Below are 24,069 nucleotides of genomic sequence, written 5' to 3'. Positions count from 1 at the left end.
AATAATAATAATGGCAATGAATATTCTGTTGGTGGGATTATTATTATAAAATGGTTTTATGTCAAAATGTGCTATATGTCATGTATTATATGTTATGTGCTATATATTATGTATTGTATAGGATGTATTATATGTTATGTATTATAAATATTGTGTGTATTATATATTATGTGCTATATATTATGTGCTATATATTATGTTCTATATGCTATATATTATGTCTGTTTATTTTGTGCTATATATTATTTACTATGTCATGACGTTTGTAGGCCGTTTCCTTTATTGGACCGAATGGTGGTGAGGGTATATGTCTCTCTTTATTTGTTTTTTTTATTTGTTTTGTTATATGTATTTGTTGTACTTTGTGGTCTGTTCCGGTACAAATATTAAATATGACAATCGAAGGCTGGCGGTGCCTTGTTCGGTCGCTGGTGCCTTGTTTAGTCAGTGCCTGGCAGTGTGCTGTGATTTTTTTTGGATTGATCATATTTTCTAGCGGGCTTGCATTGCTGCGTGTTACGTTTGTCAGATTTCACATCGTGGTTCGTTGGCTCGTAGAGTTTATACATCAGTCTTTTGATTCAAATGCCTTGGGCAGGGCTATTAAACATGCTGCTGGTAGTACTAACTGCAGTTGGTGGTTGAATTGTTTCTTGAAACTTCCAATTTCGCAACCAGCCATTTCAACCCCCATCGCCCGCCAATAACCCAGCCCCGATATGCTTGCCCTGAATGATCTCCTCCTACTTTGATTAGAGGTGCCATCGTGCATGGGCCATCTACCGTCGTGTATGGAAGGTTGCTGATTCGGGCTGCCGCGGCATGACATAAGCTGACGTAAGAATACCGCGTGTGATTTGGAAAAGAGATCCTGTATATTAATTCCATAGAGAATCGGCAGCCAAAGGTCACATGATCAAAACAGTATGTATAAAGTCACGTGACTGAAATATTACCCAACTTCCCACTATTCAATTTAACTATTGAAGAAAGGTATCTTTGCTGTTCTACCTATTTACTCTTCAGTGGACATGTCTCTTAGCAAAAGCGTCTACGAGCTTGCCACGGTAGCGGGTTCCTTGGGAAAAGTTGCTTGCGGCTCTTTTCGTGTGGTGGAAAAGGACCTTTGCAACTTCTATGACTTCTCAATTATAACTAAACCAATCAGAGACCATGACACTGACGGGACGATGTGGCAGGAGGCCAGGGCGAAATCGGATGCCGCAAGAGTGAATAATAACTCAGGGTCGGCTAGCAGCTTTCAAAATGGACAAAATCTTCAGAAAATACAAAAAAGATCGTATTCCACGAAGAGCCCTGGTACTAATACCAATGCTCAATTAACTGTTGAAGATGTTGTTCCAATTGGCAGCAAAGAAGAGTCTAAAACAAACTCAAATACTGTAATTGGCGAAGCCGAGAAGAAAGAGGGATTCCAGATGTCTCAAAGCGAAGTTCCAAGTTCAAGACTTTCCAGAATCTTCCATTACGGTACTCTTGCTGCTGGTATGGGTATAGGAGCGGCTACTCATGGACTTAAACAATATGCTTCAGGTAAAAAGGATATAGATATGAAGTCGTTGATATTATCTCCAACAAACATTGAAAGAATGGCAAAGAAATTCTCGAAAATGAGAGGTGCTGCTTTAAAAGTCGGTCAGATGATGTCTTTCCAGGATTCTTCTGTTTTACCCAAAGAAATCCAACACATTCTCTTGAGAGTTCAAAATTCAGCTCATTACATGCCACCAGGTCAATTGGAGAGAGTTATGGTAGCAGACCTCGGAGCCAATTGGAGAAAGCGTTTATTTGCCTCCTTTGATGATGTTCCCATGGCCGCCGCATCAATCGGTCAAGTGCACACTGCTGTAACAGAAGACTTGACTCCTGTTGTGGTGAAGGTGCAATATCCAGGTGTTGTCGACTCTATAGATTCTGACTTGAATAACTTGTTGTTGCTCTTGACCGCTTCTTCGTTGCTTCCAGCTGGTTTGTTTCTTGACAAAACTATTGCTAACGCAAGAACAGAATTGAAATGGGAGTGTGACTACATCAGAGAAGCCCAGAGCTTGATTAGATTCCGTGACTTACTCAAGGATGACGAGGCTTTTGTAGTTCCTCGTGTATTTCACAACTTGTGTGGTGAGCATGTGTTGACCATGGAGAGAATGAGAGGTACCGAGATAGTCAAAGGAAACTGGGACCAAGCGACAAATGATTGGATTGCGACCAACATCATGAGATTATGTTTGTTGGAAATCAAAAAGTACAAATTCATGCAAACAGACCCTAACTGGGCCAACTTCTTGTACAATGAAAAGACAAAGAAAATAGAGTTGTTGGACTTCGGTGCTTCTCGTGATTTCGGCGACGATTTCATTGACAATTATGTTAAGGTATTAAGAGCAGCCGTAAATAAGGACCGCGCTGGGGTCGAGGAGTATTCATTAAAATTGGGCTACTTAACTGGTTTGGAGTCACCACAGATGGTTCGTGCTCATATTGACTCGGTGATGGTTTTGGGAGAGGCATTTTCTCCTGTGGACAACAAGGGAACGCCATTTGACTTTAGCAACCAGACTATCACTGACAGGGTCAGAGGAAATATTGGTTTGATGTTGAATGAAAGATTGGCACCTCCACCAGAGGAAACCTATTCGTTACACCGTAAATTGAGTGGAGTCTTTTTGTTGTGTGCTAGATTGAAAGCAACAGTTCCATGTGAAAAGTTGTTTGAAGAGATCATAGGATTTGAGTAAGCTACCAATGGTGTTGAGAGCTGTCGTGGGACTCAAGGCTATGGCTTTGCTTGTTAATAGATCAGATTAGGGGGGATATGTAGTATAATAGATGTAATTAGTTTTAGAAAAGGACTAACGAGCAGTCCCTTGGATATCGTTTATCTAAGTGAAGCCAAGATCTTGTGTCCGTAGAATTTGGAAAGTAGCTTCAATGCAAATGGCAGTAGGTTTTTATCTTTCTGTCCTGGATGTGTTCCACATGACCATCTGTCCAATCATATTCACGGGGTAAGTAGTATAATGCTCCGCAATAAGTTACTTCGTATATCGTTTGTTTCTAATGAAGGAGCATATTTTAAAATAGTCATCTACTTAATTATACTCCCAGAACTATCTGAGGAATATAGAGCTATCTACGTATAATGGATTCCACCTGTGCAAAAATGCTGCAAAAATGTTTCATTTGCAACCATACAACGATCCAAGAAATAAAAACAGATACAACAATAACTTCATGTAGTATACCTTAGCATTCCCTCATATAATTCTAATGCTTTTTAAAAATTCGTAAAGTTTATCCTTACAATTATCTACAAATTTCCCATATAATAGAGTAGATAAATTTGTCTCAAATATAACTGTCACACACACCAAGAGCCCATTACAATTTACCTTTTATCTTATCTATGTAACATACAACTAATAATAACATGCACGAGAACATGACAAATATGTCAAATATACATATTGACATGTATATACATATCTATACATATATAATATCCATACACGTACATAATTATACATACTATACATAAAATATATAAAGTATAAATATACACACATATATACTGTTACATAGGCACATAATATAAAACAATGTATGAACCACGCGCCGCCCCTGGTCTTAAGCGGCTTTTACAGTCGGTGATAAATCATCTCAGATAACACAATAAAAAAAATAAACTCCCCAAAATATGGAGAAGATGTCTATCTCTTCTTCCTTAGTAACACCAAACAATTGACTATGTCTGGGCTCAATTACAAGCTGGTAGATGACACCAGTGTCAACAATGATGGTAGCGATGGTTTTGACGGCAGCGACTGCGAAATCCAACCAGAATCCATAATACCGTCTATCACTCTAAGGCATCCTACATTACATAATAACAGTGGTGTACAACGGTCTTCGACCGAGAACTCATTACAAGATTCCCTAAATTTATACACTCCACCAGAGTCCCAGTCAACGAATCCAAAGAGATACAGGGATATCATTCGACGTAGTTCTGTGATTATGGCCCAGTCGGGCAAAAAGGTCCATCGCACGGTGTCGTTGTCTTCCGATATCTTCAATACTTCATACTCCGACAACCACAACGGTACCGAAAATGAGCCCCTCCTTGGCGATGAAAATTCAGGCGACGGAAGGTACTTCAACGATACTCGGAGGTATCTAAGAAGGAAAGTACTTGAACCAGCAAAAGAAGTGTATTATAATGATGTATATAGAAACGTGTTGAAGTGCTCCATAGCATACTTGATAGCATCGCTAGGAGTGTATTGGACACCCTTCGACGTGCTTCTTGGTAATACGGACTCGAAGCATGTCGTTGCAACGGTTGCCACCTACTTCCATCCAGCAAGATCCAAGGGTTCTATGACCCAAACATTGATCTACGTGGTGGTGTCGTTGCTTTTTACATTTGTGGTTTCATTCGGGTGCAGATTGATATCCACGGTATTCTTCAAACAGGGAGCAGATGAGGTCAGTCATGCCATTGACCTTGTGGTGAGCTCAATTGCATTGGGTATCATAGCCTTCATGAAACAGAAAGTTAACAAACAGACGTTTAACACTGCTTGTTCACTAGCTTCCATTTCCATTGTTTCTTGTATCGTCAAGGAAGGCAGCTTGAACTCTGCCGACATACCCATTGAAAGACTACAATCAACCTTTCAGGTGGTAGTAGTGGGATGTATTATTGCTGTGGGTATATGCTATCTTTTATGGCCAGTCAGTTCAGTTAGACACTTAAGAAAATCACTCAATGACTCCTACGATATAATGTCTTCGTGTCTCTCAGTAGTGGCTAAGCGTTTCTTGACTGGAGAGAAGTTAACACCTAGAGACAACGAAATCTTCAATGCTTTGAAGTCAAATCTTACAGAATTGCTTACTAACTTGGAAGAGGCCAAGTTCGAATTGCGTTGCTACGGAAGAGAACAAGAATGGCAGTTGTTTAATCGTCTAGTAGAAACAACTATATCCCTTGCTAGGCATTTGCAAGCATTAAGATCTTCAACTGAAATGCAATGGAACTTGTTGCATTCCCACCTGTCCAACTCAGAGATGGAATCAGAGATCAATTCTTTAAGGAGCTTGGATAGTTACACCAGTGATATCTTACGGTTGAGTCAATCTGTGGAGAATATGACAACTTTAAACTCAGAACCTAATATTGATCATCATGCCGACAATTCGGCCCAATTGTTTGACTTATTTGTTTCATACTTATCTCCTTCTATCAGATCTTTTATCTTCACATTGAAAGGTGTCATGAGCGAAGTACCTTTTGAGAAGTTCAGCGAGGAGTTTCCCCATAAGTTTGCCAAAACAACCAACTTGCAGATCTCGCTCAAAACTTCAATTCAATTATATGAACAGAAGCAGGCAGAATCGTTTCTGAAATTATATGATCAGGAAATCTTTAAGAAACCGGCAGATTTCCTATTTAAAGCAGACCAGGAAGAAGTCACTGCTTGTTGCGGTAACTTTTCGTCTCTTTTGGGCTTATACGGTAATGAGTTAATGGAATTTATCAAGCTTTCAGAGAAGTATGAGGCTGCCAGAGAAAGCCCCTTGTCTTGGCCCTGGTTAAGTTTCCATTACAAGAGAGAGAATAGGGCACCGCTGGAAGAAGAGATTAGAAAACAAAGTATTTCTTTGAATGCTGCCTTATTGGATTTGCAATCCCAATTAGAGACTTCGGATGCATCAGCAAAGAAGAAACGAAAGGGTATGGAGAAATGGACTTATAGATTATGGAAATCACTCAAAGTTTTCCGTAGAACGGATGTCCAATTTGGTATAAGAGTTGGGTTAGGTGCATTTTGTTTAGCTGTCTTTGCCTTTTTACCTCAAACAAAGGTAACTTTCAATAACTGGAGACTTGAGTGGTCATTGGCTATCTACTGTATCATGATGAATAAGTCTTTGGGTGGGACTACAATGACGGTAAAATGGAGAATTCTAGGTACATTCATGGGAGCATTCTCAGCTTATGTTGTTTGGATGGTAACGGATGGTAATGTCTATGCCCTTTGTTTTACAGGATTTTTGATATCCCTACCTTCCTTCTACATTATTATTTATTGGAGTAAGAATAACGCATTTGGACGGTTTATCCTTTTGACCTATAATTTGACAGCCTTGTATTCCTACAGTATGAGGAGTCAGCAAGACTCGGAAGATGGTGGTGAAGGTGGTGACAATCCTTTCGTTGAAGAAATTGCATTCCATAGATTCGTTGCTGTCAGTATTGGTATAATTTGGGCTCTTGTTATGGCGTCTTGTTTCCTTCCTAACAGTGCAAGATCAAGACTTAAAAGTGGCTTGACAGTTCTTTGGTTAAGATTGGGATTAATATGGTACAGTGATCCTCTTGAATATGACCCAATAAGCTTAAGACTAATTGGTCTTAAAGATAAACCTGGCGTTAACCGTTTGCTTTCAGAATGTGAAACCCTATTGAAGCAGGCTCCTATAGAGTTCAGATTGAAGGGAAGTTTTCCCACTGAAGCTTACTCGAGCTTATTAAAGTATACTTCTTCGATTATAGACAATTTTGAGAATATCAGTTTGATGATCAAAGTGGATCCTGTCTTGAGTGTTAATGAGGAATTTGTACTTAAGTACATTGAAGCTGAAAGAAATGAAGTTGAGCATAGAATATTTTTGATCTTCTATATGATTGCCAGCTCGATGAAATTGGGATTTCCTATCCCAAGTAAACCCGCTTCAATTGAACATGCCAAGGACAGAATGTTGTTCAAATTGAGTGAGGTCAGAGATCTGGTTGTGCAGAAGCCTGAATTATCGTTGACGAATAACGATTTCATTCTTTTGTATTCGTACATTTTAGTTGCATCATCCATCACTGAGCAATTAGATAATATAATGGAACTTCTTCGAGAGCTCTTGGGAGATGTATCTGAGGAGATTTTCCAGCTAGTATAGACGGGAGTATGGTGAATTCGGATTACGATATTTGAAAATATATGTCTTATGAATTATAACGTGGATATATGTATGACAGAATGACATATCTATACGTGTAAGGCACACAGTAACAGAAGCAATGAGTATATGCGGTTCCGGAAGAAACAATAGGCGCTTTTCTCAATTTACAAGACATCATGAGTCTTACAAGAAACCATGAGCCTTATCGTGCAGGCGTCTTCCACACGATTCACAATTTATAAATCTTTTTGCAGCTATATACATATTTCCCTTGCACCTACTGTGCTCTATGCAACGACATGCCAGTATTATCATCAACACCCACTAAAAAAGCACCAAATTCTTGTGTTCCCATCTCATCCAATTTCATCCCATATGACCATGGCCATCTTGAATCCTGAACCCTGCTTATCTTTTTGCAGCTATCGTTATCATTGGGTTATCATCAATTCCCATTAAAAAAACACCATTATTCTTTCGATCCCATACCATTCCAACGGTACCCTCCCATTCCATCACATATGACCATCGCCTCCTATTACATCTTGAATCACGAACCCTAAAGCCATTACTAATCTTTTTGCAGCTACCCTTATCATTGGGTTCCAGCCTTATACATTGCCCACCTCGGAACACTTTATCCGACCAGTGAAGTCACGCGACAATAACCATTTCCGAGCGACCGAAAAATTCGTTTCTTCAAAAAAATCGAAATTCCAAAATTTCTAATCATTTTTACAACCATCTTCTTCTTCATTAACTGGGTAAGAATCGGAAGAATCGCAAGAAAATGGTGGTTCTGTTTAATCCAGATGGCCCAGTGGGTATAGAACTCAAGAATAATCTCGTTGGAGAGATCAGAAGACGTTTTTCCACGGCAGAGAACGATGCCAGTGACATCGCTGAGTACATCGGTGTGTTGATCGCCTCCGGCAAGCAACCGGGAGAAATCGCCAGTGAAGTCAACGATATAGTTGATATAGTGATAGATGTTCCGTTTGTGGAGTCTGTTATACAAGAAATTGAGCGTCTTGAGGCGATTCACGCGTCTGGATCGGTCTCTGCTCCACCGCCACCAGCAAGTGTGCCATCAGCATTTGCCCAAAGCACTCAATCAGCGTTTGCCCAAAATCCTCCACCATCAGCATTCGCTCAAAGCCCGCCTTCTGCGTTCGGAAACGCTACTCCTTCGGCTCCACAACAAGGTAACGTGCCGAGCCAAGTCGACACACAAATGGGTGGAGAACCCGTAGATCGCCTGTCGATACCAACAGGTCCTAAAGGTACTTCATTTACTCCAAATTTCCAGGCTCGTAATAGAGACTTTGGAACTAACAACGGAAACCGTGGAGGTTTCAAGGCAGGTGGAATAGGAAAGCAAGGAGGTGTTCACAAGACTCTTAATAAGAACGATAAATTCAATAAGCGTCCTTTGCAAAACCAACAAGTCAGAAATTTAGAAAGAGCTTTGGACTTTGCAGCTGGAAATAATCCAGCCGTTACCAAGGTCCTTCCCTCTGGGTTTGTGCCAAAGGCTGCTAAAGGAAGATGTCCAGATTTTCCATACTGTAAGAACAAAGATTGTGACAAAGCACACCCAACTAGAAACTGCTTCGCTTACCCTAACTGTCCAAATCCACCAGGAACCTGTAACTACTTACATCCAGACCAGGATCAGGATTTGATTGCCAAATTGGAGGTTTCAAAGAAAGAATACGAAGAAAAGAAGAAAAACGAGATTTTGGTTCAGCAGGCAACTTGTAAATTCGGACCAAAGTGTGCTAAGTGTAACTGTCCTTTTGCCCATCCTACCCCAGCCAATATGAGCGCCAAAATCACGTCACTCGAATGGTGTCCTTCAGGAAAAGGATGTCAAGATACACAGTGCTCCAAAGCTCATCCTCCACCTCCAACTGCAACAGTTGCACCAAAGGAAACGGTCCCTGGCACTACCTCTCACCAAGATATTGCGTTGGAACAATGTAAGTTTGGTGCCAACTGTACGAACTATAACTGTCCTAGAAGACATGCCAAGTCTGCTGTGGCGTGCCGTGAAGGTGCCAACTGTAAGAGATACGACTGTACTTTTGCCCATCCGCTCAACGAAGTTTGTCGTTTTGGTGAGAAGTGTCTGAACAAGTTCTGTATGTTCCAGCATCCAAATGGAAGAAACTTACAATCCAATACATGGACTCTGGACCAAGCTACATCGACTAATTCACAAGTCTATGCAGTACCGGAAGATCAGGTTATGGATCTGATCGGAAGAGGTGACAGAACTTAAGAGTTGAAACTATAGATTAGAGAATACAGGGACTGTTTCGACTCTGAATTGAAGAAAAGGGTGCTCCCAAGTTGGTAGGACGTTGATCACAAGAAAGTTTCCTTTCTTGTCTGCAATGCTCCGACTGTCTCTGTGAAGGTTTGTGATAACATGAGCTGCTAAATGATGGTGGTCAATGTTGTCACGTTGCTGTGTTTATTATATGTTAATTTAAAAGCTGTTTATATCAAAGCTTCAAAGAATATAAAAAAAATTAAAAGAAAAGAAAAGAAAAGAAAAGAAGAAAACAAAAAAAGAAAAAAGATAAATCAAAAAAGCTTTGTCTCTACACTGATTGGAAAAGGTTACTTCCAGTTCATTTTGATCTTCTTACTGTAGTTTTCCCTTGGGAAAGAAGACCAGTTTGGTGTTCTTCCACTTATTTTGCATTTAAAGTCATTTCACTTCATTCAATTTTGAATTATTTTATCATTTTATCATAGAATATACGATTTACGATTATGAATTCCTGTGAATCTTTGGAGTAGATTATGAATGAAACTATAATGCCATTCATTGATGCTTCAAACTCAAATTGGTATAGGCTAGAAATTCAGGTTAGTAATTATATCATCCATTATTTCCGCTGTCTCTCCGTTTAATAATTTCTATCAACATCTTACTTCTACATTATTCTACAATGATTTACAATGATATCCGTTGAAAAACCTATATTACAAAGTGTACTAATTCAAATATATTATTAACTAAAACATACAAAGAACTTAGTATCTCTTCTTGGAACCAGCGGCTTCGTCAGCGTAGACCTCCAATGGAGAAGCAGCCAACTTGGTCTCAGCCCACAAGTTAGGGGTCAAGAAAGCGTAGGTGTTACCAATGGCAGCGAAAGCAGCCTTCAAGGTGTTCTCAGTGGTTCTGGTAGAACCGGAAGAGGTGGTGTAAACATCCTCAACACCAGCAAGTTGCATCAACTTCTTGACGGCTGGGGAAGCGACAATACCCTTACCTCTTGGGGCTGGGATCAATCTGACGGCAACGGAACCACACTTACCAGTGACCTTGGTTGGCAAGGAGTGTGGTTGACCTAAGTTAGAACCCCAGTAACCTCTTCTGATTGGGATGATAGACAACTTGGCGATAACAATGGCAGCCTTGATAGCGGAAGCAACTTCCTTGGCGGTCTTGATACCCAAACCAACGTGACCGTTAGAGTCACCAATGACGACAACAGCCTTCATTCTGGTTCTTTGACCGGCTCTGGTTTGCTTTTGGACAGATCTGATCTTCATGACCTCATCCTTAAGTTCTGGGAGCAACAAGTCAATGATTTGGAACTCCTTGACTGGCAAAGCGTGCAAGTAGATCTCCTCGATGGTGGTGATCTTACCAGCCTTCACTAATCTACCGAGCTTGGTAACTGGAGTCCATCCCTTCTCTTCTTCTCTTCTTGGGCCTCTTCTTCCACCCTTTCTCTTGTCGTTTCTACCGAATTGTCTCTTTGGAGCTTCAGCTGGAGCAGCAGACATGTTGATTTATAATGTTATTTCGTTTGTCGGAATGTTACGTGGAAAGCCGGGGGAGGTGGTTTTCAATCGACAATGAGATATGGAGAGAAGACTAGAAACTGGCAATAGGATACGATAGTAATTGTGAATAAAATTTGGTTGATAGTGAAGTGAAAATTTTGGAAAGCGTGTGCCGACCGGGAAAAGATTATGGTTTGGTGTGCGAGGGTTTGAGCCCTAGAAAGTTTTTTATCATGTGATCCATTTTTTATTTTTGATGGTGTTGTTAGAAACGTGATTATTGTCACGTGATTATAATAATAGTTTGCGGTGCGGGTCTTTGCCTCCACTCTCTCAGTAGCAATCTTCGACCCCGCGAATCAAAATGGGCGAGTCGTCGTTGTCCTTTTTTTTGTACCCTTTCGGTGTGTTGTGCCGCAACAGATAAGGCAGAGTAGTAGTCTCTACAGTACGATTATTAGGATAATAAATATGATACACTATGTATATATACTGTAAAGATAGTAATACTGTATAACTAAAAATGTAAGAACAATATTTTGTTATTAGCTACTGAATTGCTGCTGAATTTCTACCGTATTGCTACTGAATTGCTACTGAATTGCTACTGAATTGCTACTGAATTGCTACTGAATTGCTACTGAATTGCTCTTTTGTTGCTGCTGATTGCTGCTGTATGGAACTTATGTTCAGCATACGCCGCATTCAGCCGTCTTTACCCAAGTGAGACGGAGATTGGCTTAAGTGTAGCATTATTATTATATTATTACCATTACTATTATTATTCTGGAGAATCGTACCACAGCGATGACAGAGTGACAGAGGAGGTAAGAACTGATGATGACAAGTATTCCTTATTGCGAAGAATGACAAGATGATGGTGCCTTTGGTCAAATGGCAGGTTTTAAATGGGATAAGATCCCGCTGTCACGCCATAAGTCTCCGCCATTTTTTTGTTCGAATCGTCTCACTGAGGACCACCGATGCCGTATTTCACTCCCTGGCCCACGGACTTTACTGTAGACATTCTTATTCTTCTGGATCCAGACAGCAAGAATTCCATCGCGCCCTGTATGTAGGAGAGGTCGGCTAAAAGTAGCAATCTTAAGGAACCACACAGTTAACCCAGCAGGAGGGCATTCTGTAGCTTGGTAGTCTGTGGTGGTTGTCTGGGAACAAGAATGGAATGGGCTTGCGTTGGTTGGTCCGACCGGTAGAAAGACACTAACAGCAATAGTTAATTGCACGCTCCGGTCGCCACCAGCCAATGGGAATGCTCTGACTAAATCTCTCCCTCCACCCCTGGATTTCTATCATGCCCTGTTGGCCTACTGATCACTAGACCTCTTCTCTTGTAGCCAGGGTTGGTCCGTCATATAGCCTAATTCATATTATTGCCCTCTCACATGATGTTAATCTAATGGGACGCCTCCCCCCCTAGAATGTGGATTGGGAATTGGATAGAGATAAATAGTCAGTTTCTTCTCATTCTAGTTGGAGTCAGTTTTCAACATAGAAAGTTTTCTTCGGTTAGCCTATTCGCAGTTGAAGAGAAGTCTTGCCTAACTTTAACCAGAACCCTTAACTTATTTGCACCTTATCGCAACAAGCCCCTAGAAGTAACCCCCGTCGTCGCTTCTTCACATTTATCCTCGAGATAGCAAGCTAAGAGTTGGCCCGAAAATTCGCTCAAACTCTATAACATATTCGTCTGTGGTGATTGTTCTTGTCATTACCTACTCGTATATATTCACCTTTGTATCGCATTACCCCCTCCAAGTACCATCCCGTACCTGGAACCCATAAAGCCTAACGTCTGTATATTAATTCACGATGGCCGCCACTTACGCTGAAGCCGCTGCAGAAGCTTTGGACAACCCTCCACACGAGACCAATGTCCCACAAAACAAGGTTCCAGCCGACCAATTGGAGAAATTGAAGAAGGATGCCAAAGATGTCACTGATGACGCCATTAAGAAGGTCAAGGAAGCCTCTGAGGATTTGAAGAAGGAGTTGAATGAATTGGAGAAAGAAGGTAAGTCCCTCTGGGCCAAGTTCATATCCTCTGTCGAGAGTGCTGCTTCCCTGCTCAAGAGTAGCTTGAGTGATGCTGGTGCCACTGTTCAATCTACTGCTTCCTCTGCTCTCACTACCACCAGCAAGGAGCTCCAGAACCCTGTAGTTCTCATCCAAGCATTGGTAGGAGCTGGTGGAATCGCCGCCGGTTACTTAGTTGCTACAGAAAGACATAGAATCGACTTTGACAACAAGGTTGTTGTTGGTGTGCACGCTGCTGTGATAACCGGTTTGGTTTTACTTGATGGCTACTTGTTCAACACCTACTATCCAAAGTATGACAAGAAGACCCTTTAAACGGAATGTTTTGTTAGTATCTATTCTTTTTATTTATTAGTTCTATCTATATGGCCCTGTCTGTTCGTTAATGCTTACTATGACTTGTTTCATTGACTGGCACAGGCGACAGTTTTAACGCTTAAATTAAATAGTTACAATACAATTTGCTATATTCAATACTGGCTTAGGCATCCTCCTGTAAGTTTCTGCCAATTTTTCTATGTAATAGAAGACTCCAGTAGTAGATACGAAGCATTTAAACGAGGCTCGAGTGATAACTGTTGATCTACCACAGTATAATTGAGCATCTAATTAACATCAGCGAAGTGTGGATCAAGGGTCCTTATCTGTATTGACCAACAAAAGGAAATCACATTTCATGACGTCATGTCTTCGCCAAATCCTCATCAATTCTTCTCTAAATCACTATTCCAATATTTTTCAAAATTTTTAGCACCCAAACTGATTTAAAGTGTTGCACCTAAAATTTTAAGTAAATAATTGAAATTGGGCGAAAATATCCGAATACCTACTATTTTGCAATTTAGAAGATCACTTGCAATGTCCCATGAAAGGCATCCAAGATCACTCTTAACTTCGTCGAGAACATCGATTAATTGTTTTCTGTCATGTATTGCTTTACTGTTAGTTGCATTGTTGATAAAAAAAGTAACATTCTCCGTTCTCTCTGCTCATAACTGAATTTTTCACATGGGACTCGATGACATCACAGAAACTTGAGGCCTCAACGCACCCATACGGCGAGATCATAACGTTGAACGGAAATCCACCCAGATCAAAGAACAGACGTGATATTACGAGACAGTACAGCCCCTTTGTGGTGAGTATGATGACCTATTGTCGTAGTGTTTGACAATAGTACAATTCATGTCAAAGAGATAACCTATTAAAGTTATCATCAATGAATAAGGTTTTCTGATTCGCCGTCCCCGGAGAACGGCGAATTAAAATCACAGATCAGCAACGGACTTATGGCATCTCATCTCGAAAAGGAAAATCGGTGATGAATATTAATCTCCAAGAGTATAGAAAGATTCTAATCGGATAAATGCCAGAGCCGTGCAATAAACGACTTGTAAGGCATTTCGTATCTTGGGGTATGTAGAAGCTATAATGCTTGGACTAAAGATTAAACTTTGTGCCCTTATTATCTTAATTGAGAAGTTTATTGCAAATGAAATGCCTTTCAACGGCAATCATACCGAGTGATTGGGTTGTTCCTCATTTTAAGCTTTGATAAATATGTATGGAAGGATTCTATGCTCACGTATTTTTAAAAAATAATGATGCGAAGTGGCGGTGACTTGGCGAAGGAATGCAGTCATGGAACGTGCAAACGCTTCTATTGCATCAAAGTGAGGATGCTAAACTTTTTAACTAACTATATGAGGCGCTTGTGTGCAAAGAAGGCGTCAACTATGAGCATTGGTCTGGGTGATTAACGCCTGCACGGGAAGTGTTGTTCTTATGCATAAACCTACCCTATCTCCTACTAGTTGCCGTATACGTAAAAAGAAATCGACTGAGGCTCGTTACACACTAAAGGGTCGATTGGACACTTCCAATACTGTGGTAGGGGGACTACCAGCAGGACGGATGCCACAGGTTGCCTCTCGTTGTGAGTGTTGCAAGATCATTTAGGGGGCAATGCTACATCTCAGGAATAGTGATATGTACATAGAAATAGAAGCAGGTGCAAGATTGCTTCACTTACAGCTGTCAGTAATGCATGGTAGTTCCGAAATGCTTTATTCATGTATAGCTTAATGAACACAGCCTTCGGTATCTGGTGTGGTCACACTATTGTCGCATTCCATGTATCGAAACACTGCAACGAAGGATTTAGTAGCGTCAAACGACTATACATTGCATAGATGCTCTTGAACGACACACGTCAACTCACTGGACTCTTGTTCTTTAAGTGCCCTACCGCATAGGATAGCTTTCGCATATGATAGCTCTATTGTTAATGTAGAACCGCTTGTATTGGAATCTATTCTTAGAATCACAGGAGACAATATCTAGTATAATTGAAAAATTATTCACTGCTACATCGGTAAACTGCTCCGTATTCCCTTGCGAGGATTATTGGAAAGTGGTCAAATAACTATTCTCCTCGTTCCCTTCGTCCTAACATGAAGTTCTCCGTAAAAAGGACACGAGTTTAATCTCAGTTTAGTTAATCACAATCTAGTTTCTGGTTTAAATCCGTAAAGGAATGTGAAATCTTCTCCATAGGCATCATCTTGTTTCTATTCAATAATATCTGTTTTTGCATTGGTTCACGGTATCTCTACTAACTAAAGGAGGTATTGAAGTCTAATTCAAAATATTTATTCTCGGAGTATCGGATGGAATTTCAAAAAAAAATAGTGACAGAAAAATAATTATTCTTTACATGAAGAAAAAATAACATGTAGAAAAGAACAATGAGCAGAAGATTAACTACGTCAGTGTGCATGCCATTGCTAACCTATTTCAATTTAAGGAAGACGAAGTCAGTTCTACAAAGATGTTCATAGTTCAACGATTTAAGGTTTTATGGAAACATTTTCATCACCTCAACTTTTCTTTATTGCCAAAATCAATCATTTGACCGTTACATTAATGCACCAGCATACTTGCAGCACTTATAGCAGCAATCGGATTAAATTCATGTTTATCTCTTAGATACGAATATTACTATTGACTGTGGCTTTTCGTATTCTTGCAAGATTCCGTGGGACCAACCGCGTTTGGCCCGAGCCGGTATACGTAGAATTTAGTTTCATAATATTTTTGACAGTTACAATATTCATATGCTCGCACTGGGTGTGAATAAACCCGAGAAAACGGTAGATAATATTCTTCCCGTAGTAAGTATTCTCTGGTACGGGTTTAAATTTTATTCACCTGTGAATGCAAGAGCAAGACTTCCTTGGACGGACTTATCACTGGAAGCAAAAATAACTTCAAGCGGGAAATCATAATATACCGTGGTTTCAACAAAACTTGTTGCCACTTTCAAGTAATATCGGATTAACTCTCCGATTTCAGGGACTGGCGATACTACACATGACAAACGAGATATGACAAGTGAGTGGAAAAACCAACCAATACCACGTAAAAGTAAAGCTAAACTTAAATAAACGGCGGTGAAAACTCACATTGTCAAAATACCCAAAACGTGACAACACAATAGTTATCAGCAAAGATCAGATAGTTAGATTTCTCCCCTTAAAACTTTAAACTTAAAACACCTCTTGTGCAAGTGCGGTCTGGTATGTAAGAGACAGACTAGGAAATAATTCAAAACGTATCTCCTTCACATGCCTCCGGGTCAATTGCACTAAAACTCTACCCTGAATGAGAGGGAGTTTCGTGATATGGTGTGACTACTCATACTTCGCCAGGATCACACTGACGAAGCGAAGCAGCTCATCGTATAGGAACGCATAACGTCGAACAAAGGCTCAAAGTACGAATGTGTGATCACTTTTAAGAACAAATAATGATTGGTTTGATAGGAACTTTTCCGTGCCAACGAAGACAGCAACAAAGACAGGGAAAATGTTTATCCGAATGCTTTACGCGCGAAGAAAATTACTTTTGCGCGAGCTCACAGAACATATCCTAATCCGATTACACAACAAAATAAATAATAAATGTACCGATTTGGAAGTCGTTTCAGGAGAGGCTTTTCAACATTGATGATCCTCAGTTGTAGCCATACCGATTAAGGTTAGAGGCGAGCGCAAATTAATATTACAGATCCCTTGAACCGAACTCTAGAAACATAGTTGGAAAACATCCATGGTTTTCCGGCTTCTATGCTTCATTGGCATTAAATCGGCAAGAAACAATATGTAGAAGGCAAACTAGGTTAGGACAGCTGGAAAAATATTGGGATGCTTCTTACAATTGGATTGCATTAATTCCATAATTCAAACATCCCTAGAGGAAATAAAATAATTAAACTTCAGCTGTACGGAATAACAGAAAAGAAGGCGAAAGAGGCGAAAGAAAATGCATAAAATAAGAATAGGAAAGAAGGGGAATACGAGCGCAGTGCCAACTCTAAAGCTTAACAAGATGAAAACTATTTTAGAGATGAGTAGAAGTGATTGCCCATCCATATCTAAAGTCAAGATAGTGGTGTTCGTCTGTCATAGCCACAGCCTGGCGATGGATGCTGACCATAATTACGAATTTGCCAGTTACATGCAGTAAGTTCTGCATCATATCCTCTCTCAAATCGAATTATGCCTCGTCGCTCCCAAAACGGATTGACTTCTCGACATGCAGAAATGTATGTTCTCTGATGTTCTCACATATGGGCACTATGCATGCACTAGAGTTTTTTTTTTTGCGACTGTCGCAAAAAGCAGGAAAAATAATTCGATGGAAACAACATGCTTCAAATTTCGGTGTTCTGTGAATGTCGAAGAAAATAAAGCACATCCCTTTCGACAGATAGTATGGACATAACGGGCATGTTCAGATAAAGGGCCCTATGATGTCATCACTAATTTCTATTTATAATTTACAGGTTTAAATGAGTACGGCATCGGGACCATGCCGGCTCTAATTATTCAACACGAGTCGCAAAAGTAATTTTCTACAAGATTAGTCTCATCCAACGACCAAGTTGTTACCAATTGGAAATTCGGTTTATCAATAATTTTAAATTGCTCTGTGGTTTTACTGCGAAAACGGCGACCGAACTGAATTACGTGATTGCCGATTCGACCCTTTGATCAAGATGTATAGTTAAAATCATATGAAACAGTTCCTTTCTAAGATAGATCGACCCTTATTGTAGATTCTCGTAAATGAGCACAGCTGTGGAAACTCCCAAAAGCATGGAACTACGTCATTACTTCAGCGCGAGGCCGTGGACACAGTTGCTAGTGAAGTCTAAACCAATGTCGAAAGTGACATTAACCTTGACAACAATCAGCAATAATTCTGTGGACGTGTTTGGGCCCTGGTAGGAACAAAAAAAAAGTAAATAACTCGTCCTGCTGGTGTTTTTGCCATTCTTCCATACCTGACACTATTAATTTTCCACCGCGGTCGCAAAACGTTACCGATGAAGCAAAACTGCACCACGTTCAAGCGCCTTTTTGCTCCATTAGGGATAAATGTAAAACAAGTTATGTATTATCACAACGCCGAATGGAGGCTGTATTTTTACTGTTAAGTGACTACTTATCAAAGCACTCAAGTGCCTTACTCCAGTTACAAGCAGAAAATACAAATCTGACCCGCAAACGTCAAATCAACATAGTATCTGCAAGATACTATGTCGGAGACCACAATAAAACATATGGCAATGCAGCTCCCCACACCCAAGTAGGGCATTTGATTTTCAAGTGCTCCAGTGCCAGGTACGGGTCCGAATATTATGGCTGTGGGAGCAGAAAAATTGGTGATTGCAAAGTGATAAGCCAGCGGGGATTAGAGCAGCAGCGATGCAAGAATTGGACATGGATAACGCACAACGGGAGCCAGTGCTGACAACAGGAAATATCACCACCATAGGCAACCTTTGTAGATGTCGAGCTACATTGAGCACACACGCCCTCGAAGTAGATATCTCCAATAATATTTCCCTCACTAATTTCCCCTTTGAGCGTGGGAGAAAATAGAAAATAACTCATGCCGGAGTGCACAGGGGCTGGTCAAAGATGTAGGCATGCACCAGAAGTTTAATCCGAAAAGTGCATGCGTCGAAAAATACATAATTTTCCCTCCGTTTGTATGGGATCTGCAGCTTTTTTTGATGCATCGAACAAATGCGTATAGAAGCAGAAAATAACTTAATTTCTCCCATGCCTCACTGGCCACCCTCCTGCACCGGAGCCCTTATTTCTCCTTCCAAGGTATTTCTCTTATTCTCCCTCGTTATTTTCTGGCAAATTTCTTTTGCTCCTCCTCCTCCTCTCCAGCAGCTGCATGCATAAAATGCACCTGAGAAATAATATCCTGCTGGTTGACTTTAGATGCTCTTTATTTTGGCTTCCTTCAATATGCTGTTTGTTCCCTTATTCATTCACCTCCATTAAATTATAATCATTTTTATATTTAAGTGACGTTGTTGCTTCGACTCAACCTCTTTTTTTGATCATTCAAACCTGGTTTAGATCTAGAAATTAGACATCTGCTAATTGTGTTTACAGTTTTCCAGTTTTCGCTTGTCAAACCGTCGCTAGCCAACCCTAAATCTTAATTCATCATCTCAATCTTCGTTATATATAGAAGTCGGATCCACCTCTTCTAAAGTTTTCATTTTTTGGCATCTTGACTCTACCAAGATCGTTGTCTTATATATTGATCCGTGTCCTAAGACTCTTCGCATATGTTCTCATCTACGTCGCCCAGTCTAATCCATACCAATCGCTTTGATATGCTTGACCCTACCTCCGATGCCAACCAGTACAATGAGTTTCCTTTGATAGCTAACTCGGCCAGTTATCTCCTCGATGAGGCTTCTACCTTTGACGACTCTTACATCAACTCGTCCTCTCCACATGGTAACAACCATTTATCTGCTGCTCCTATCAATGCTGGGGCTTCCTCCTCATCTTCAGGTGTCCCCATGCACAATAGTAACGCTGCCAATGTTAACTTGGCAGGTTCCAACTTTAGCAACTTCGGTATGAATGCCGGTCACTCATACTTAAACTATGGTGGAAGCTTACCTATGCAACAGTCTAACGCTATGCTTAGCCAACAGAACACATCGTCGTCGTTGTACTCGTTCAATAACTCGGGTAACAACCAGATGCTTGCCAACAATAAGATGTTCACAAATGCTGGCATGGAATATGACCTTCTCACTACATCCAATACCCCAACCAAAGGTCATTTCATCCCAAACAGCAGCTCCAATAATAGTGCCAACCATGAGTTGTTGACTTCGTCTTCGATGAACTCGTTCTTCGATGGCTCAAGCATGGCTTACAACAGTCAAAAGGCTGGTAACTACTACTCCTCCCCACAACCTTTCAGCCAGCTTTCGGTATCTGACTCTCTCATCTCCAGCAACTTTGACTTGCAACATCAACATCCATTGCAACACCAACAACAGCATCATCTTCCTCCACAACCACCTTCTGCATCGAGTTCTACCTTCGACAGCTTGTCTTACAGTCCTCACTCTACTTCCACCCAACCTATCCCTGAGTACTACTCTCAACAAACTCACCAACAGCATATCTCTCCAGCCATGAACCACAATGCATCAGCTCCAGCTATTCTTTCTGCTGCTTCTCAAATCAAACATGCATCTCCTATCCACCATCACTCTCTTGGTGACGAGCTCCCAATGAAGAAGAGATACAGAGTCATCAGAGGTGTGAGTGCAGGAGGTAGTACTACAAGACCACCAAAGCAATCAATAGATAGTGAGTCCATGTTCCTTCCAGTTGAATTAAACTTGGTTGGTGCTACAGTGGATGATATCTGTTACCCTCAATGGTCCAAGTCCGAGAAGGAAGACAGAAGAAGAATCATCAGAATCGAGAGAATCCAAAATGGCCCTCAATTGATTGCAAACTTCTCTATTGTCGGCAGTGCCAACGAGAACCCAACCACTTTACCACCACCACCAAACGTGGACGTCGTTGAGGTTTCTTGTTTGGAATGTAATGTCAAGGTGAACGATGAGTACTACGATTCTCAGAGTAGTGACGACGAAGGAAACAAGATCGGTGGTTCGCCAAAGAACTTGATTAAGAGTGAAGTTGATGGTGAAACTTACCAATACTACATCACCTCCGTTGAAGTGGTAGAAATTGTAGAGTTGTTGATCGGCACACAATTAAAGGACCCTGCCGAAAAGAGACGTGAGAGAGGAAGAGTCAGATCTAACTTGGTTCCTTTCTGGTCAAAGAAGCCTATTTCATCTAGAATGAATGACTCAGGCTTGTCTTCCAACTCCATTAGCCCAATTCACCAACACAGCGACCAGCAACAACCAACCAACCAGGACTTCAGAGTAGAACTCGCTAAGAGAATCATGGGCTACGAAATCAGAAAACCAAGAGGTTTTGACAAGGAAGTCAGAATCTTGAGATGGGACAAGCTTGTTCCAGCCTTGAAGAGAGCATTACAGAGTTACTACACCGAAATACCCCAAAGCGACGCTCACCTTGAATTCTAATGATGTTTATTGCATGAAACAACGCGGTTTAAGCTTGCAGAGGCAATAGATTAACAATATTATTCTGAACACATCCCATCAGACAAAACACTAGGCTTCCTTTGTTTTAGATTTAATCTCGTATTCACTTCTTAACTTAATTAGATATTTAATATAGCAATTTTCTTGCAACATCCAACCTAAGGGTTCAAAACTTTAATGATCAACGTAGTATAAGATAGGAAATAGTACACCAAAAGTCCCCCCAAGATTTGAGCGCAGGTCTTACTGCAAAAATAACCTTTGTGCAACCTTCGAAAGTGTAGGCTCAGGGATCCGCAGTGTACCCGGCCAAGACGTGATTCGCGGTTCTTGTCCTAGTGTCGTATCTTTTCGTAAACTACTTGGCGTGCTTCCAGAGCATATTACTGATAACTAACAAGTGTTCTAATCTGGCTAAGTTCGCTATCCTATTCCACCAGGGCTTACGAATAGGGTTGAAACATGCGTTAAAATAAATGTGGCTCCGATATTATGTATGTGGTCTGTAAACTTTGTTATCCCCTATGGTGGTGCCACCATATACAGGGTCCTAGACACAGACAAATAGACTTTGGAGGAACACAGGAAGTAATTACAAAATATATGTATGACACCTGGATGGGCACTTTTGAGAAAATAAATACGGCCGTGCATTTGCCGCGAGAAAAATAATATATTATCCTTATTAGGTGATGGGGATATCATAGAGAGGGCGCGATGAGAGTGGATTGGCTCTGGTACTGGTGTGTTACAGCAAGTTAGTGAGAGGAAGGTAAACTTCTCCTCAAGATTTGGGTCATGATTGTTGTGTGGAGGGGTGAACTATGGAAAAAATAGGCCCTTTAGCTTTTCTGCTGTTTGGTTAGCATCGACCTCTGCTCCCCAGGCATGTGAAATCATCTAGTCTTTCACAGTTTCTTCTAAGGGGCTGAGATAGAAGCATCAGCCAGAAAAGCAATAATGAATGGACAAACGCACAGATAAGTTATTGGTTCCAAAACTAATTGTACTAGCACGGCGTTTTTGGTAACTTGTCGCTACCAAAGCCTATGGAAGCTAATAACTGCAGAGTCCATTAGTTATCAAAGCCTGTTATATACAATACCATTAGGGGATGATCACTTCATGAACTGCGAGGTGGTGGGGGACGATCCGCTGACGGTATAGGTTCTAGCTAGGATATTGTTAAAGTCGATATTTCTTACAATAAGTCCGCCTCAATAATACAAACCCTAAATAGGGCACTACCATATTGGTTTGTCTCATTTCTATGTCGAGAGGGAACATTTCTTTTTTGGGTATTTTGTCGACGTGATAGTATTATTTTATACTAGAAAGGTAAATCCTCCAGATTAATATCCCTATTAAAGATGTAGAGGGTAGATGGCTCTACAAAGCTACCAAGAGATCATATTGCTAATCTTAATACAACACTTCCCCTAAAACTTTGAAAATTCTTCCACGGGGTCATTTTCCTGTATTTCTGTTAGCAGTGCTGACAGCCAGAGTACTTGCACTTACGACCTACTCATCGAGCGGTATCTATCTCTTCGCGCGAGGCAGGCAAGCTTCCTCCTTTGGTCCAATGATAAGTCTGTAGAGCGCCTCGTTAGGCCAAAATAGTCTACACTAATCTGCATAAACAGATTGAAAATATTTGTATTACCAATCTTTTGACAATTGTTCTCGGAGTTGTTAACTGTGGAAAATACTCAGATCGTAACTACAGGGATAAAGACTGGGCAATCATTCTACCAGCTCTTTTGAGGCAACATGTGAACAGGTGAGTGCATCTTTCCTCGATGGTTCAATACGATAAGGAGCTTGTGAAAGACTTGTGGTGTGGTACCACCACGGATTGTCGATTTACCAAGACTACGATTAACTTGGTAATCCGATCATTGCCTATAGATTTTCACTTCTCTCCGAAACTTACTCGATAATTTTTACCTTATAGTGCTTCCTTACGGACTAATGCAGCGAGTGTGTTCAACCGTAATCTTGATCCAATGAGGTTCTGCAAATTTAGAGTTTTGTGGTGGCAGAAAATAATCATATTTTTTCAAGTCACCGCCCTGTGCATGAAAGTTATTTTTCGACTTCATAGAAGAGCTAGCAAAATGTGAAGAAACAACTAGTACATGGTAACTAAGGAATTTTAATTCCATAGCCAAAAGACTGTTGTAGCATCCTGGATCACAAACATGTCTTTCACATGCGGAAAAGCTAGAGTAATAACGATTAATCCCACTATATTTTGTCGAATTATTTGTCTATTCTGAAGCTTGTGTTATTGATGTATTACTGATATACGAAATCGCACACTTCCGGGAACACAAAACGTTTACGGCATCACGCCAAATGCCTAAAAAGTCAGAAACCTCAACTTAAGAAGTTGTACATGAAAGATCTGGATGTGTAGTTCTTATTGCTTTAAGTTTTGTCCGTATATTCTCATGCTACTATAGGAATAATACATCTTCAGTGGCCATTTAGGATACTGTCAAAAATATCATAGATACAAATGCCTAAACAAGCAATTATTTGGAGCCGCAAGATCTTTTAAAAATATCTGCCTCCCTTTCTATAAGCAGAAAACAATATCTATTCATGTATGGTGCTCTTATAGCTCCATGTTATGCATTGCTAAAGAATAATGTGCTTTTTTCACTATTTGTCATTCGGCAAGCCTGTGTTCACGCCCGGTAGGAGAGTATTGCATCGGTTGTCTC

General features: G+C 40.6%; 6 protein-coding genes across 6 annotated transcripts; 5 read left to right on the top strand and 1 right to left on the bottom strand. All coding sequences in view use genetic code 12, as the record gives it.

Moving 5' to 3' along the window:
• Positions 1–1,031: 1,031 nt before the first annotated feature.
• Positions 1,032–3,062, top strand: ABC1 (protein kinase; the record flags this gene model as incomplete). Its single annotated transcript, XM_064915802.1, has 2 exons — positions 1,032–1,346; positions 1,383–3,062. 2 exons carry the CDS (start codon positions 1,032–1,034, stop codon positions 2,757–2,759), a joined length of 1,692 nt encoding a protein of 563 aa, XP_064775607.1. The 3' UTR covers positions 2,760–3,062.
• A 520-nt stretch (positions 3,063–3,582) lies between these two features.
• RJT20DRAFT_24411 (uncharacterized protein) lies at positions 3,583–7,080 on the top strand. The gene has a single exon (XM_064919355.1). The coding sequence runs from the start codon at positions 3,769–3,771 to the stop codon at positions 6,979–6,981; it is 3,213 nt and encodes a 1,070-aa protein (XP_064775606.1). The 5' UTR covers positions 3,583–3,768; the 3' UTR covers positions 6,982–7,080.
• Positions 7,081–7,774: 694 nt separating this feature from the next.
• RJT20DRAFT_91744 (mRNA-binding protein) lies at positions 7,775–9,268 on the top strand (the record flags this gene model as incomplete). Its single annotated transcript, XM_064921393.1, has 2 exons — positions 7,775–8,066; positions 8,208–9,268. 2 exons carry the CDS (start codon positions 7,775–7,777, stop codon positions 9,266–9,268), a joined length of 1,353 nt encoding a protein of 450 aa, XP_064775605.1.
• Positions 9,269–9,963: 695 nt separating this feature from the next.
• On the bottom strand, positions 9,964–10,894 carry RPS21 (40S ribosomal protein uS5). Its single transcript, XM_064916450.1, has one exon. The coding sequence runs from the start codon at positions 10,792–10,794 to the stop codon at positions 10,033–10,035; it is 762 nt and encodes a 253-aa protein (XP_064775604.1). The 5' UTR covers positions 10,795–10,894; the 3' UTR covers positions 9,964–10,032.
• A 1,733-nt stretch (positions 10,895–12,627) lies between these two features.
• Positions 12,628–13,167, top strand: RJT20DRAFT_133001 (uncharacterized protein; the record flags this gene model as incomplete). Its single annotated transcript, XM_064918186.1, has 1 exon — positions 12,628–13,167. The coding sequence occupies one exon, from the start codon at positions 12,628–12,630 to the stop codon at positions 13,165–13,167; it is 540 nt and encodes a 179-aa protein (XP_064775603.1).
• A 6,079-nt stretch (positions 13,168–19,246) lies between these two features.
• RJT20DRAFT_125301 (uncharacterized protein) lies at positions 19,247–21,483 on the top strand. Its single transcript, XM_064916449.1, has one exon. The coding sequence runs from the start codon at positions 19,511–19,513 to the stop codon at positions 21,314–21,316; it is 1,806 nt and encodes a 601-aa protein (XP_064775602.1). The 5' UTR covers positions 19,247–19,510; the 3' UTR covers positions 21,317–21,483.
• Positions 21,484–24,069: the final 2,586 nt, after the last annotated feature.

The sequence above is a fragment of the Scheffersomyces xylosifermentans genome, assembly GCF_036884685.1.
Source record: "Scheffersomyces xylosifermentans strain CBS 12540 chromosome Unknown RJT20scaffold_2, whole genome shotgun sequence".
Lineage (NCBI taxonomy): Eukaryota > Fungi > Ascomycota > Pichiomycetes > Serinales > Debaryomycetaceae > Scheffersomyces > Scheffersomyces xylosifermentans.
The sequence above is the reverse complement of the archived record's forward strand: the minus strand, read 5'-3'. Positions and strand labels throughout refer to the sequence as shown.